Source organism: Globicephala melas, chromosome 4, assembly GCF_963455315.2.
Source record: "Globicephala melas chromosome 4, mGloMel1.2, whole genome shotgun sequence".
NCBI lineage: Eukaryota > Metazoa > Chordata > Mammalia > Artiodactyla > Delphinidae > Globicephala > Globicephala melas.
Genome location: NC_083317.1, coordinates 59,533,502 through 59,549,939, shown reverse-complemented (window position 1 = coordinate 59,549,939; position 16,438 = coordinate 59,533,502). Strand labels below are relative to the sequence as shown.

Sequence of the window (16,438 nt, the reverse complement as noted above, 5' to 3'; positions counted from 1 at the left end):
AGTTTATTAGTGCATGTCTTTTCCCTTAAACTCATCCAGTTGGATCCTACTAAGTAAGAGTTTGTTGAATGGTAGCCAGGCAATGCCTCCTTTTATTCCATGTAACTCTAGAAGGATGGTTCTCATCCATTCATTATAGATAGTGTAAATCTGGTTCAAACAGTATAGATTCTTTATGAGAAAATGATGATAACTTCAATAAAAAACCTTTTATAAATTGTGAACAACAGTCAAACGTTTTTCTACTGTAGTTTTTCCCAGTCTTAACATAGAATGACTTCTGTCATTATCAGTGAAAAGAAAACCAGATTTGCGTGCTCCTTCAAAACAGAAGAATAGCGTGTTATCAGCCAGCACAGCCTCCACAGACTTACCGAATAGCAGTAACCCCAGCCTAGATGTCCTCAAACACATGATACATGAAGTGGAACATGAAATGGAAGAATATGAGCGGTGGACAGGACGCGAGGTCCGGGGGCTCCAGAACAGTCAGGGTCTCACCGGCTTCACCCTGTCGCTCGTGAGCTCCCTCTGTCGCCTGGTTCGGTACCTTAAAGAGGTGAGGTTATTAGAGTCTTCTCTTCTGCCAGACTAATGGCAGAAATGAGTAGGTTTTTCCCCTCTACACTTGAATTATTGCAATCTCCAAATAAAGTATAGTCAAATTTGAATAGCTTTGTTTAAAATACCTCAGCTTTAGATGATCTGTAGTAAAGGTTTATCCTCTTAATTTTCCTCTACATCCTTATACAGATAACATCAGATAAGTGATGTTGATTTTAATATGAGCTTTAGTAAAATATAATTAGTTAGGTAAATCTGCTATAAATAAAATTATATCTTGTGCTAATACTTCATATTACTGTTTGGCAGTTACAGGTTAATGAGAACTACTAAACATGTCCTCATTCTACTGCTTTTCTCTGCTTGCTATTCCCACTTCAGTTCGGTTTGGAGAGTGGTATGCCTGTAATCTGTAGACACAGATTAGGAAAATTCTTCATATTATTTGTATCACTGGTAACTTGGGCTTTGCTTCAGTGTTTGAAATGGGAGACATTTTATTGTTGTAAAAGTAATTTATAAGACAAGCAAGAATTGTATCTTTTATTTATTTTTTTTTACATCTTTAAAGAATTGTATCTTTAATTCATTTGTGAATAATAATCAGTCCTCAGAATGCTGTGGGATTAGAAGGTATTTAGAAGGTATTAGAAGGTATTTATAAAGGTATTATACCTTTTTAAAAAACCTATTTAAACTGTTATTTATTTTTTATATATTTAAATTTGTTAAGCAAATATGACCAAAAACTGTTTAAGGAAATTTTATCATTTAAAAAAAGTTGATTCACCAACCTAATTTACATGTATCAATTTCTCTGGAGATGTCTTCCTAAATTTTCTTTTTAAAAAATTAATTAATTAAAATGTTTACTTCTGTTTTATATTTTTAAATTTAATTTTAGTTTTATGTTTTATGTAGGAGTATATTTGATTTACAATGTTATGTTAGTTTCAGGTGTACAGAAAAGTGATTTAGTTATACATGTACATATGTCTATTCTTTTTCAGTCTTTTCCCATATAGTTTATTACAGAGTGTTGAGTAGAGTTCCCTGTGCTATACAGTAGGTCCTTGTTGATTATCTATTTTATATATAGTAGTGTGTATATGTTAATCCCAACCTCCTAATTTATCCCTAGCCCCTGCTGCCAACCTTTCCCCTTTGGTAACCATAGTTTGTTTTCTAAGTCTGCTAGTCTGTTTCTGTTTTATAAATAAGTTCATGTGCTATACAGTAGGTCTTGTTGGTTATCTATTTTATATATAGTAGTGTGTATATGTTAACCCCAACCTCCTAATTTATCCCCAGCCCCCTCACCCGCCTCCACCAACCTTTTCCCTTTGGTAACCATAGTTTGTTTTCTAAGTCTGCTAGTCTGTTTCTGTTTTGTAAATAAGTTCATTTGTATCATGTTTTTTAGATTCCATTACAAGTGCTCTCATATGATATTTGTCTTTGTCTGACTTACTTCACTTAGTATGATAATCTCTAGGTCCATCCATGTTGCTGCAAATGACATTATTTCATTCTTTTTTTATGGATGAGTAATAATCCATTGTATATATATACCACATCTTCTTTATCCATTCATCTGTTGATGAACATTTAGGTTGCTTCCATGTCCTGCCTATTGTAAATAGTGCTACAGTGAACATTGGGTTGCATGTTTCTTATCGAAGTATGGTTTTCTCCAGATATATGCCCAGGAATGGGCTTGCTGGATCATCTGGTGGCTCTATTTTTAGTTTTTTAAAGAACCTCCATACTGTTCTCTGTAGTGGCCATACCAATTTACATTCCCACCAACAGTGTAGGAGGGTTCATTTTTCTCCACACCCTTTACAGTATTTATTGGTTGTAGACTTTTTGATGATGGCCGTTCTGATAAGTGTGAGGTGATACCTCATTATAGTTTTGATTTACATTTCTCTAATAATTAGCGATGTTGAGCATCTTGTGCTTTTTGGCCATCTGTATGTCTTCTTTGGAGAAATGTCTATTTAGGTCTTCTGCCCATTTTCTGATTGGGTTTTTTGTTTTTTTGATATTGACCTGCATGAGCTGTTTATATAATATATTTTGGAGATAAATCCCCTGTTGGTCACATCATTTGCAAATATTTTCTCCCATTCAGAGGGTTGTCTTTTTGTTTTGCTTGTTGTTTTCTTTGCTGTGCAAAAGCTTTTAAGTTTAATTAGATCCCATTTGTTTGTTTTTATTTTCATTACTCTAGGAGGTGGATCCAAAAAGATAGTGCTGCGATTTTTGGCAAATACTGTTCTGCCTAAGTTTTCCTCTAAGAGTTTTATAGTATCCGGTCTTACATTTAGGTCTCTAATCGATTTTGAATTTATTTTTGTGTATGGTGTTAGAGAATGTTCTAATTTCATTCTTTTACATGTAGCTGTCCAGTTTTCCCAGCACCACTTATTGAAGAGACTGTCTTTTCTCCACTATATAATCTTGCTTCCTTTGTCATAGATTGATTGACCATGGGTGTGTGGGTATATTTCTGGGCTTTCTATCCTGTTCCATTGATCTATAAGTCTGTCTTTGTGCCAGTACCATACTGTTTTGATTACTGTAGCTTTATAGTATAGTCTGAAGTCAGGGAGCCTGATTCCTCAAGCTCCATTTTTCTTTCTCAAGATTGCTTTAGCTATTCAGGGTCTTTTGTGTTTCCATGCAAACTTTAAGATTTTTTTTGTTCTAGATCTGCAAAAAATGCCATTGGTAATTTGATAGGGATTGCATTGAATTGGTAGATTACCTTGGGTAGTGTAGTCATTTTTACAATATTGATTCTTCCAACCCAAAAACATGGTATATCTTTTCATCTGTTTGTGTCATCTTCGATTTCTTTCATCAGCATCTTATAGTTTTAGGAGTACAGGTCTTTTGCTTAGGTAGGTTCATTACTAGGTATTTTATTCTTTTTGATATGATAGTAAATGGGATTGTTTCCTTAATTTCTCTTGCTGATTTTTTGTTGTTAGTGTATAGAAATGCAACAGATTTCTGTATTAATTTTGTATTCTGCAACTTTACTGAATTCATGGATTGCTCTAGTAGTTTTCTGGTAGCATCTTTAGGATTTTTTTATGGGCCATGTGAAGAACCATAAATATTACTTACTCTGCAGGCAAAGGGAAATCCTTGACCTGTCCTCAACAAAGGAATGACACAAATGGATTAACATACTGTACCTATCCAGGTTCTGCATGGTGGACTCATTGTAGGAGAGCAGAGCTCCCACTGTTCTTTCCCCACATCATTGCAAGGAATAATGGCTTTGCTTTCTCTGAGAAAAAGCAAGGAGTGAAAAATACCTCCACCTTCATTAGGTCCAGAAGCTCCACCTGGGGAAGAATTTTCACTAAATGTAATCACGGATTTCCACTGGACTGCTGACGAGATCTTTGTTAAGTAGAACATATTTCTTCAATTCTTACACCTGAACATATCTCCTCTCCCTATTATTTTACCTAGAAGCAATAACAATGTCCGAAGATATGCAGTTCTAGCAGGAGTGATAGTGCACACATTCTCAAGCAGGACACCTTTTGGAGTAATTCAGAAATTACAGCCACAGGTCTGTAACAAAGAGAAATGGATATGGTAGCTCTCTGAAAAACAATAATGCATCATGCAAGTAAACATTATTACCAGGAGTTCAATACCAAATATGTGCAAACTAGGACAAGCACCTGCACTAAACTTCTGGTTCTCATCACTTGGCCCATTGAGTCTCTATGTGTAAGCAAGCATCAGAAAAAGATGTTTGGCACTGCCATGACAATAAATCTATCAAAGTTGGAAGCACTGAACTCTGTGAATTATTTCCCAAAATACAAAGCTCAAGCTGGAAAGAGTTGTATTCACCTGAGGCATTTCTGTGAAAATAAATATTACATAAAAGAGACAATGGACATAATCAGTGTCTAGATTGATATAGGATTTTTAGTGACTTTCAGAAGACACTTAGATATGCAAAATTGCATTCTCTTCTTGTTTGTATTTATTATACTGAAATGTATTGAGCAAACACTTTGATGTAAATATTGAAGCAGCTATTTGCTTTTTAACACAGTAGTGCAAGGTCATTTCTCCAAAGTGGGGGGGGAAATTAAAACTACATGAGTAGCTCTGGAATGTCACGCTGATGTTAACGTTACTATTTAGATTAAACTATCAGTTTCAATGACTATGGAAAAAATTGAAAAGCATTTTTCCCATTTAAACTTATCAGACAGATAATACCAAAGTAGGGACACGATTTTCCCCTTGGCTCTGGTTAGTCTCGTATGTAGAAAGTGTATGGATAATTTTTCAAGCTTATCAGGGCCTATAGACATACTGACTACATTGTTCTGCAGGGCACAGATCCTACTGGCTTGAAGAGATACTGCAGAAGCCTATCAGCTAGATGAATGTACCTCTCATGTTTTTGTTTCCTGGTTGAGTACATAGATCAAAAAGGTGGCATGTTTTTTTTTTTTAACTTCTTTATTGGAGTATAATTGCTTTACAATGTTGCGTTAGTTTCTGCTGTATAACAAAGTGAATCAGCTATACGTATACATATATCCCCATATCTCCTCTCTCTTGCATCTCCCTCCCACCCTCCCTATCCCACCCCTCTAGGTGGGCACAAAGCACCGAGCTGATCTCCCTGTGCTATGCTGCTGCTTCCCACTAGCTATCTATTTTACATTTGGTAGTGTATATATGTCCATGCCACTCTCTCGTGTTTGTGGTTTTTACAGTTTTTTTCTCGTAGTTGATTTCTAATCTCATAGTGTTGTGTTTAGAAAAGATGCTTGATATGTTTTCAGTTTTCTTAGATTATTGAGGCTTTCTTTATGGCCCACTATGTAATCTATCCTGAAGCATGTTCTGTGTGTACTTGAGAAGAATGTGTATTCTGCTGCTTTCGGGTGGAATGTTCTATAAATATCAATTAAGTACATTTGGTATGATGTATAATTTAAGGCCTGTGTTTCCTCATTGACTTTCTGTCTGGATGATCTGTCCACTGATGTAAGTGGAGTGTTAAAGTCCCCCACTCTTATTGTGTTACTGTAGATTTCTCCTTTTATGGCTGTTAGCATTTGCCTTATATACTGAGGTGCTCCTATGCTGGGTGCATGTATATTTACAATTGTTATATCTTCTTGGATTGATCCCTTGATCATTATGTAGTGTCCTTCTTTGTCTCTGGTAACAGTCTTTATTTTAAAGTCTCTTTTGTCTGATATGAGTATTGCTACTACAACTTTGTTTTAATTTCCATTTGCATGGAATATCTTTCAGTCTGTATGTGTCCCTAGGTCTGAAGTGGGTCTGTTGTAGACAGTATATGTATGGGTCTTGTTTCTGTATCCATTCAGCCAGTCTGTGTTTTTTGGTTGGAGCATTTAATCCATTTACATTTAAGATAATTACCAATATGTATTTTCTTATTGCCATTTTTAAAATTATTTTGGGATTGTTTTCATAGGTCTTATTTCTTCCCTTCCTCTTTTTGTTCTCTTTTCTTGTGATTTGATTATCTTTGATGTTGTATTTGGATTCTTTTTCCTTTTTGGTCTGTATATCTATTGTAGATTTTTGGTTTGTGGTTATCATGAGGTTTTGATATAGCACTCTATATATATACAATATTGTTTTAAGTTGTTGGTCTCTTAATTTCAAATGCATTTCCAATATCCTGCATTTATACTGTCCTCATGATTGTTGATTTTGATATCATATTTGTGTATGGATGATTTCCTACCTTTACTGTATGTTTGCCTTTACCAGTTAATTTTCCCATTTGTAATTTTCTCATTTCTTGTCGTGGGCTTTTCTTTTCCCCCTAGAGAAGTTCCTTTAGCATTTGTTGTAAAGCTGGTTTGGTGGTGCTGAATTCTCTTAACTTTTGCTTGTCTGTAAACCTTTTGATTTCTCCATCGAGTTGGAATGAGAGCCTTGCTGGGTAGAGTATTCTTGGTGGTAGGTTTTTCCCTTTTATCACTTTAAGTATATCTTGCCACTCCCTTCTGGCCTCAGAGTTTCTGCTGAAAAATCAGCTGATAACCTTATGGGGATTCCCTTGTACGTTATTTGTTGATTTTCCCTTGTTGCTTTTAATATTTTCTCTGTCTTTAATTTTTGTCAATTTGATTAACAACTTATTGACGGGCAATGTATTAATACATCTTTTGTTACCTGAACGTTATTGACCAGAGACGTATCAGTACGTTTTTAGAAAGTGATACAATTAATATCACCGTGTGAAGTTGTTAGGGCTTAAAATTGATCAAGGGTTCATTATACAACTTGCGATTGTCATTATTATTCACGTTTTGCTCCATTAGGTTTTTGTTCCAACATTGTGTAAATTATAAATGCAAGTTTATTATCGTAAAATCTTCAAAAATTATGCATCATGAAATTTTGAGTGAAGAAGAATTTTTCGGTGAATTTTATGCAGATACTTTCTCTGATTCTTCTAGTGACATATATACTAGTGTCTCAGGAGTTGATAGTTCTTCAGAATATAGTTCTGATTCAGCAGATGTGAATATTAGACCAACAAAAAGACAAAAAACCTTAGTGATTGATTCTGATACAGAAAATGACAATGAAACTCACACTGCTGGAGAATGCTTCTTTGCTTCTACAGAAGAGTGGGTTGAAGGCAACATTTCACAAAAATTAGAAGACTTTACGGGTGTGTCAGCTGTAACTATTGAATGTAATAACCCACAAAGTATCAGTGAAATAGCAGAATTAATTTTTGGTAACGACTTTTTCAAGTTGGTTGCTTCTCAAACAAACTTGTATCACCAACAGAATGAAAAATCATAAAAAGTATGATAAGGCTTTAAAATGGACTGATGTAAGCAATAGTGACATGAAGAAGTTTCTTGGATTAATAATTTTGATGGAACAAATAAGAAAGTCACACTGGAAAGAATATTGGTCAACTGACCCCTTGCTTGAAACACCTATCTCTCCAAAGATTTTGACGAGAAGAAGGTTCAGACAAATAATGACATTTCTTCACTTTAATGATAACTTGGAAACTCCACGTCCTGCAGACAGAATTTCAAAAGTTAAATCTCTTTTGGATTGTTTTCTACCAAAATTTCAATCGATCTATGTACCCAAACAAGAGCTATGACTTGAGGAGGCAAAGATAAAGTGGAGAGGATGACTCGGATTCAAAACCTATAGTCCGGGCTTCCCTGGTGGTGCAGTGGTTGAGAGTCCGCCTGCCAATGCAGGGGACATGGGTTTGTGCCCCAGTCCGGGAAGATCCCACATGCCGCAGAGTGGCTGGGCCTGCTGAGCCTGCGCATCCAGAGCCTGTGCTCTGCCACGGGAGAGGCCACAACAGTGAGAGCCCGCTTACCGCAAAAAAAAAAAAACACCTATAATCCCAGAAAACTTACAAAATATGGAATTTTGGTCAGGATGGTTAGCAAAAGTGAAACTGGATATACATGCAGTCTTGAGATTTACATGGGTGAAGGAAAGAAACTGCAAGAAACAATATTATTGGTCCTACAACCTTATCTTGGTTCATGGCACCATATTTACAAAGACAGTTATTACAACTGTGTCCACATCTGAAATATTGTTGAAAAATAAAACCAGAGTTTGTGGGACTATAAGAGAGAATTGTGGTCTATTAAACCAATTAAAGGAGAAATCTAAAAATCTACAGATGGGAGAAATGACATTCTTACAGAAGAGAGAAGTGATTCTTCTTATATGGAAAGACAAGAGGCTAGTCCGCATGGTGACAACTATTCATGACGCCTCCCTAGCATCTACAGGAAAAGAAGACAGGAGGACTGGCCATCAGATAACTAAGCCCACTTGTATATAGAGTATAATAAATATATGAAAGGAGTTGATCGATCTGATCAAATCTGTCCAACTTCAGTGTCCTCTGGAAAACTCTAAAATGGTATAAGAAACTGGGTTTCTTTTGAGTAATTGCAGTTTATTCAATGTGTTTAAAATTTATTGTAGCCTTAATGCACAGAATAAAATGACTTACAAGTAATTTTTATTAGCTAGACAATGGGTAACTGACCATTCTGGTGAATGTAGTGGTAGTCCCGCACCTGGTCCTTCTTGTGGCGTTTCTAAAAGAGCCCCCTGCAAAGATCCACCTTGTCAACTATCAGGTAAAATAAAAACATATTCTAGAGGAAATAATACCCACAGGACTAAAAAGAAGTGCTGCCAGAAAGTGTAGCATCTGCTCTTTCAGGGGAAAGCACAGTGAAACACAGTATGTTTGTAATAGATGTTCTGTTCCCCTGCACAGAGGTGCCTGCTATACTGCCTATCACACTCTAACAAAATATTAGAATGCTTTAGTGAGACATGTACAAAGTTTCAAATAAATACATTAAGTGTAAAAAAAAGTTGTCAATATTTACCCAAATGCTAGTGTTTCCATATTCACTAACATAACAAATTGCCAGCCACCAGCATTAGCTTCTGCAAAAATCCCCTGGTCAGTAATGTGTTAACATGTGTCTTGGCATGTTCCTCCTTGGGTTTATCCTGTATGAGACTCTCTGTGCTTCCTGGACTTGGATGACTGTTTCCTTTCCCATGTTAGGGAAGTTTTCGGCTATTATCTCTTCACGTATTTTCTCAGGCCCTTTCTGTCTCTCTTCTCCTTCTGGGACTCCTAAAATGCAAATGTTGGTGCATTTAATGTTGTCCCAGAAGTCTCTTAGGCTGTCCCCATTCTTTTCATTCTTTTTTCTTTATTCTGTTCTGCAGCAGTGATTTCCACCATTCTGTCTTCCAGCTCACTTATCCGTTCTTCTGCCTCATTTATTCTTCAGTGGATTCCTTCTAGTGTATTTTTCATTTCAGTTATTGCATTGTTTATCTCTTTTTGTTTGTTCTTTATATCTTCTAGCTCTTAAACGTTCCTTGTATCTTCTCGATCTGTGCATCCATTCTTTTTCTGAGATCTTGGATCATCTTTACTATCATTACTCTGAATTCTTTTTCAGGTAGACTGCCTATCTCCACTTCATTTAGTTGTTCTTCTGGGGTTTTATGTTGTTCCTTTGTCTGGAACATATTCCTCTGTTGTCTCATTTTGTCTAACTTTCTGTGTTTGGGATCCCACAGGCTGCAGGATTATAGTTTGTCTTGCTTCTTGTGTCTGTCTGCTGGTGGATGAAGCTGATCTAAGAGGCTTGTGCAGGCTTCCTGGTAGGAGGGACTGGTGCTGACCACTGGTGGGGTCTTGTCTCTCTTGTGGACAGGGCTGTGTCAAGGGGTGTGTTTAGAGGTGGCTGTGGGCTCAGGAAGACTTTAAGCAGCCTGTCTGCTGATGGATCAGGCTGTGTTCCTGCCCTGTGGGTTGTTTGGCCTGAGGCATCCCATCACTGGAGCCTTCAGGCTGTTGGGTGGGGCCAGGTCTTGGCATCAAAATGGCAGCCTCCAGGACAGCTCATGCCAATGATTACCCAGTACCTCTGCCACCAGTGTCCTTGTCCTTGTTCCCGCAGTGAGGCACAGCTGCCCCCCACCTCCCCAGGAGACTCTCCAAGACCAGGACGTAGGTCTGGCGCAGGCTCCTCTGCAGTCACTGCTTTTTCCCCTGGGTCCTGGTGTACACGAGACCTTGTGTATACCCTCCAAGAGTGGCGTTTCTGTTTCCCTCAGTCCTGTGGAGTTCCTGTGATCAAGCCCCCCTGGTTTTCAAAGCCAAATGCTCTGGGGGTTCCTCCTTCCAGTGCTAGACACCCAGACCAGGGAGCCTGACCTTGGCCCAGAATTCTCACTCCTGTGGGAGAACTTCTGCAATATAATTATTTTCCAGTTTGTGGGTTGCCCACCCGGCAGGTATGGGATCTGACTGTGTCGTGAATGTGCCCCTCCTACTGTCTCGTGGATTCTTATTTATCTTTGGAAGTAGAAGATCTTCTTTGGTAGGTTCCAGTCCTTTTTTGTCAATGGTTGTTTAGTAGTTAGCTGTGATTTTGGTGTTTTCATGAGAGGAGGTGAGCTCAGGTCCTTCTACTCCACCATCTTGTAGAGATCTATCTAAATTTGCTTTTTAAAGATTTATTATACTGTCAGACTTGTGATAGTCTTACCATTCTTCTACCCAAAAGTTAGGAATCTCTAGGAATGTACTTTTGGCTCTCTGAATGTATTACAGGCTTAGAAGCATGTACTTTTTAGTTAATCACTTGCTTTACAAAGCTAAATCATTTAAACCTGTTTTTTATTTTTAATTATATTTTAACAAACTTAATTTTTGAATTGGTGATACATTTACATGGTATGAAATTCAAAGATACAGAAGAATATACGATGAAAAACCTAATTCCCACCCCTAACTTCCATTTAACCTGTTTCCTTCCTTGTAGCCAACTATCATTAGCAGATACCAGTGTGCCCTTCTAGAGATGGCCTACATACATTCAAGCAACATGTATATGTACTTCCTTCCACTCTCTTCTATAAAAATTGTAGTTGTTTAATTCTACATACCATTCTGTTCATTGTGTTATATTTAAAGAAGGGAAGAGGATAAAGCAGCACATTATAATCAACTATAAACCTTTTAATAAAAATATTTAATTGTCATTACTGTCACATAACATATACTTTGTAAGTATTCTCTTCTTTGACAGCTTTGAGTAGAAACTTTTAGTTTTCAACATGTGATGCTATGGATAGGAGTTTATTTGACATTTTTTTTTTGTAGAGTGAGCTCCAACTGCGTAAAGAAGTAGAGACAAGGCAGCAACTGGAACAAGCATTAGGCGATCATCGAGAGTTGATTGATGCTCTGACAGCGGAAGTTCTTCTCCTTAGAGAAGAAAATACTGCTGCCCAGGTACTTAGATGAGATCCCAAACTTTTCTGTGTTTAGTAGTATAAAGCATTTTTATGGATGTATGAGATTCTCTTCTTTGCCTTTGATTTACTTGTGCTGGCATGATTACTTACTGCTTCTTTATTATCATCAAGAGTAACTTTTATGGCACATTTATTATATTGGAGGTAGTATAGTAGAAACTTGGACTACAAATAGTGTAGAATAAGGCTACTGTCTTTAAGAAACTATTTATTGGGGAAGACAGAATCTACATTTAAATGATAACTACCAATATTATAATAGTTTATCCAAAATATGAAATGAGTGTTATGATAGCTACTTTTCATTTCAAAATAGCAGAGGATACCCTTTGAGGAACCCTCCTATAACATATGCTGTTTAAAGTTGTCTATAGTATCTTCAGTATCTTTATTCATCTTTTTGTTCTCAAATAGTGGTTATTATTACTTTTACTTAACAGCCAAAAGAGACTAGAAAATCAGTAGTTAGTAGACAAGTTATGTTTGTGTCAATGGACATTAGATATAAGACATGCAATTTTTTTTATTGATGTATAGTTCACATACCATTTAACTCACCCTTTTAAAGTGTGCAATTCAGTGGTTTCTTAGTATATTCATGGAGTTGTGTACCAGCACCATTAGATAAGTCCAGAGTATTTTCATTAACCCAAAGAGAAACCCCATACTAATTAGCATTCACTCTCCATTCTCTCCTCCCTTCAACCCCTGGTAACCACAAATATACTTTATGTTTTTATAGATTTGCCTAATCTGGATATTTTATATAAGTGGAATCATGCAATATGTGGTGTTTGGTGTCTGGCTTCTTTCACACAACATAGTGTTTTCAGGGTTCATCCATGTTGTCACATGTATCAGTACTACATTCCTCTTTTTTGCCCAATAATATTCTAAATATATGCTCTACCACATTTTGCTTATCCATTCATCAGTTGAAGGACGTTTGAGTTGTTTCCACTTTTTGTGTGTAATGAATTAATAATGCTGCTATGGACATTCATGTACAAGTATTTGTGTGAACATATATTTTCAATTCTCTTAGGAAGATAGTACACTTTTCAAGTATACTAATACGTTCAACAAATCTTTATTGAGCACTTACTGTGGGCCTGGAACTGTTCTAGGTGCAGGAAATACAGTAATGAACGAAAAAAAAATCTTGGCCCTCAAGGAGCTTATATTCTAAATAAACACACCCCCAAATAGTGAAGTATATTGTAAGTTAGATGGTTATTATGTACTATAAAGAAAAATAAAGCAGGTAAGAGGCATAGGAAGTGCCCAAGGTGGGAAGGTATAAATAGGATGGCCCATGTCTGTCTGAGGAGGTGACATTGAGTAAAGGCCTGAAGGAGGTGAGAAAGCGAGGATGCTGATAGCTGAAGGAAGAGCACTCGAGGCAGAGGAACAGGAAGGATAAAGGTCCTGAGGTAGGAGCGTGGCTATTGAGCTCAAAGCCGTCAAGGAGACCAGGGTGGCAGGAGTGGGATGTGGCAGAGGGAGCGCAGGAGGAGACAAGAGCAGGGAAGCCAGATCACATGGGGCCCTGCAGGCTGAGTGAGGACTTGGGCTTTTGTTCTGAATGAGATGGGAAACCACTGAAGGGTTTTGGATAGAGAAGAGATGTGATCTGACTTAAGTTTTAAGAGAATCACTCTAGGCTGTTGTGTTGAGATTAGATCAGAGATCACTGCCCTAGCTCCATTCAAGCCCTTAGTGCCTCAGGACACTCCTAGACCAAAGAAATACCCAACAGTTCCATTTATTAAGTAGTTAGGTTCAAACAACTTAATAAGCATTTATGTCTTAACAGCTTGGATGCTGTGTGAAAAAAATAATACATGTAAATTGATAGAAAAAGTCTTATTTTTATCATGATTAAATAACCACAGTTATTTACTAATGGAATATGTATACATGTTGTACATGAAGCATTGTACAGCTTCTCATAGCTTAGAATCATATTGGACACCATCAGTCTTATTTCCTATTCACAATCATTTTTATGCTGTGTTGCTTTTTAGCACAGCAACTAATGAAAACTCAGCCTCACGAAGATATGACATCATCAGAAGGAATGTATCTTAACCTGATGTTGAATCTGTAAACACTTTAAGCTTGTAGGCAATGTCCCCTGCATTGGCAGGTGGATTCTTAACCACTGCGCCACTAGGGAAGCCCCTTAATATATTTTGAAGTCAACCGGTAGAATGTGCCAATGGATAGGATATGGGGTGAAGGGGAAGATGTGAGAGAAGAGTCAGGAGTTTTGGCCTGAGCAGTTAGAAGGATGGAGTTGTTATTGATGAGGTGAGGATGTTCAGGAAGAGTTTGGTTTTGTGTATTTTAAGTTTGAAAAGCCTATGTGAGTTCCTGGTGGAGATGTTGAGTAGGCCACTAGATATATGAGTGTGGAATTTGGGAAAAATTTGGGCGGATATAAAAATGTTTAGTATACTTCATTCAGCAGTCCTACTAATAATATTTCTGACTTCTGACCACATCTGATTTTTATCTAATGTCTGTTCATCTTGGAGATATCTATGTCTGTTTGTGTATATACCATTGGCCCTTGAACAACACTAGTTTGAACTGTGCTGGTTCACTTATACATGAATTTTTTTCAATAAATATGTACTACAGTACTATGCAATCTGTGGTTGGTTGAATCCACAGATGCAGGACCTCAAATATGGAGGGCCAACTGTAAAGTTATACGTGAATTTTCACTGTGCAGAGGGTTGATGCCCCTAATTCCTGTGTTCAAGTGTCAACTGTAATATACATACATATGTGGTATATATATATATATACATATATATATGTATATATATATAGTCTTTTAACACTATTTTATATACATTACCATAAATTTTTATAATGCTCATGTTTATCAGTTTAAATGTCTATATAATATTCTGTTGAGTTTCCTCCACTTGATGTATCTCTCAGGGTAGCTCGAGAGTCAGTAGTGTGTCATCTATATAAAGAGATTTTGTAAATTGAAAGCCCTATGAAAAGGTTAATTCTTATTGTTGTAGCAGTGTATTTATTAATTAATAATATTCCGTGATTTATTAGACCATTCTTCTATCATGGAATTTTAAAAATATTTATAATTATATGTTTTAATGAATGCATTGTTTTAGTATTTGAAAGTCTGAAATGATATAGTTATACATACCTAGGTGATGATTTGTTGTCTGATATGCCAATGATATTATTTTGTTCGTTTTTCTCTAGGCAAGACTTCAGCAGTACATGATCACAACAGATGAGCAGCTTATATCACTCACACATGCCATTAAGAACTGTCCTGTGATAAATAACAAAGAAGGTCAGACATTAGAAAGGGGAGCCACAAGTAGAAATATGGACAGTCCAGGTGAGTGGAATAATCCCAGATTGGGATTAAAATACTTATAGAGAAAAAACTGTAAACTTGTATGTAATTATTGGCTGTTTATGCGTAAACAGCATTAACACTATTACATTTGCCACTGCTACTTCCAGCTAATATTTATTGGATACTTGCTCTATGCCAAGTACTTTTACAGTGTTTTACATGTATTATCTCATTTAATCCTCATAATATAGCTTTCATTTAATTTTCAAGAGTTCTTCACTCAGTCTTATGAGATAGGTGTCATTGTTACCCCCATTTTTTAGATGGGAAAACTAAGGCTTAGAGAAAGTGTTGGTAACTTAGCAAAGTCACACCAATAGAAAGTAGAAGAACTAGCTTCCTAGACATGTGGGAATTTAATACCAGCACCTTTCATTATGGTGCCCCAGGTTCAGAAGGGGACGGGATGGTCGTGGAAAGAAAAAAAAATACTGACTTTCAGAAATTCATGACTTTAGTTCATTTGTGGTGATGCTTTGAAAACCTTTTTTTCACCTCATGTGCCATCATTATATGCCATAGGCTGAATAGGACATTTAGGATTTTTTACTTCTAAGTAATATTTTGATGAGTGTCTCTGTGTGGAAAGAGTTTTATGTATTTAGGTGCATTTTCTTAGAAGGGATTCTAAGAAGTGGCTGACTCTAAAATTTAACTTGCATGAGATAAACTCAATGGTGAGGGTGGGTCTTCAAGGGCAGTGCTTTTCTCCAAAACAGCCACTTCTTCCCAGTGCTGGCCCCCCAGGAGCTTTGCCTGTGAGTCACTGCTAAATGAGCATATGGACTAGAGAGTGAAGGCTCCGGAGGCCCCATGATTTTGCTCTCTGTGGAAATGCATCTAAGTATAAACACCTGAAATGCGCTCATAATTCCTTTGAGTACTCATAGCCTCTCATCTTCTTCAGAGGGTCCAGCTGTAAATGCTAATGTCTCCATGCCATTGATGTTCAGAGGGGAAGATATGGTTGAATTGCCACAGGAAGATTTGCCTGTTAAACTGTCTCAGGTGCCAAACCCTCCAGAAAGCGGGAATCTGGCCAGCAATTTTCCAAGGCATATATTTGAGCCAGCGGTATTGTTAACACCACCCAGGCAGAAGAGCAACTCAGAATCCTGTCCTTTGCAGGATGGTAAGCAGGCTTCTTTTAAAGCTATAAGGCAGCTGTTTTTTTATGCTTCATATATGTAAAATATTGTGTTTATTTTTCCCTGATAAACAGAATTTTAAAAGATACTGATTACCATACCTAATCTTTAAGCTGAAGGAGGGTCTTTCAGGGTGGTTTATATCATGTGTATTATACCTATGGTGAAATGTGACAGTGAATTTCATTATGTATCTGTTCCATCAGACATTGTAAATATTAATTGAACTCAGATCAAAGGACCAAAGTCCTCAGCAATAAAATGCAGAGTAAGGGGAATCCCATTTGTGTCTATGGTCCAGGGCCACAGGAAGGGGTAAGAAACAAGGGGAGATTGTACTCGGGAGAGTAAGGAAAGTTTAACCAAGGAAAGACAGGAACTGTGACTTAGAGGATTTTGTAAGTCAGATCTGATT

At 37.0% G+C, this 16,438-nt stretch overlaps 1 protein-coding gene across 3 annotated transcripts in view; it reads left to right on the top strand.

Annotated features, from left to right (window-relative positions):
* SPICE1 (spindle and centriole associated protein 1) overlaps window positions 1-16,438 on the top strand; it is a 63,168-nt gene that overhangs the window by 31,862 nt on the left and 14,868 nt on the right. For all 3 annotated transcript variants that reach the window (XM_030836803.2, XM_030836806.2, XM_060298065.1), the window contains 4 exons: window positions 294-559; window positions 11,312-11,443; window positions 14,713-14,854; window positions 15,783-16,007. In XM_030836803.2, coding sequence (XP_030692663.1) covers window positions 294-559; window positions 11,312-11,443; window positions 14,713-14,854; window positions 15,783-16,007 — 765 coding nt within the window. The remainder of the gene's footprint in view (window positions 1-293; window positions 560-11,311; window positions 11,444-14,712; window positions 14,855-15,782; window positions 16,008-16,438) is intronic.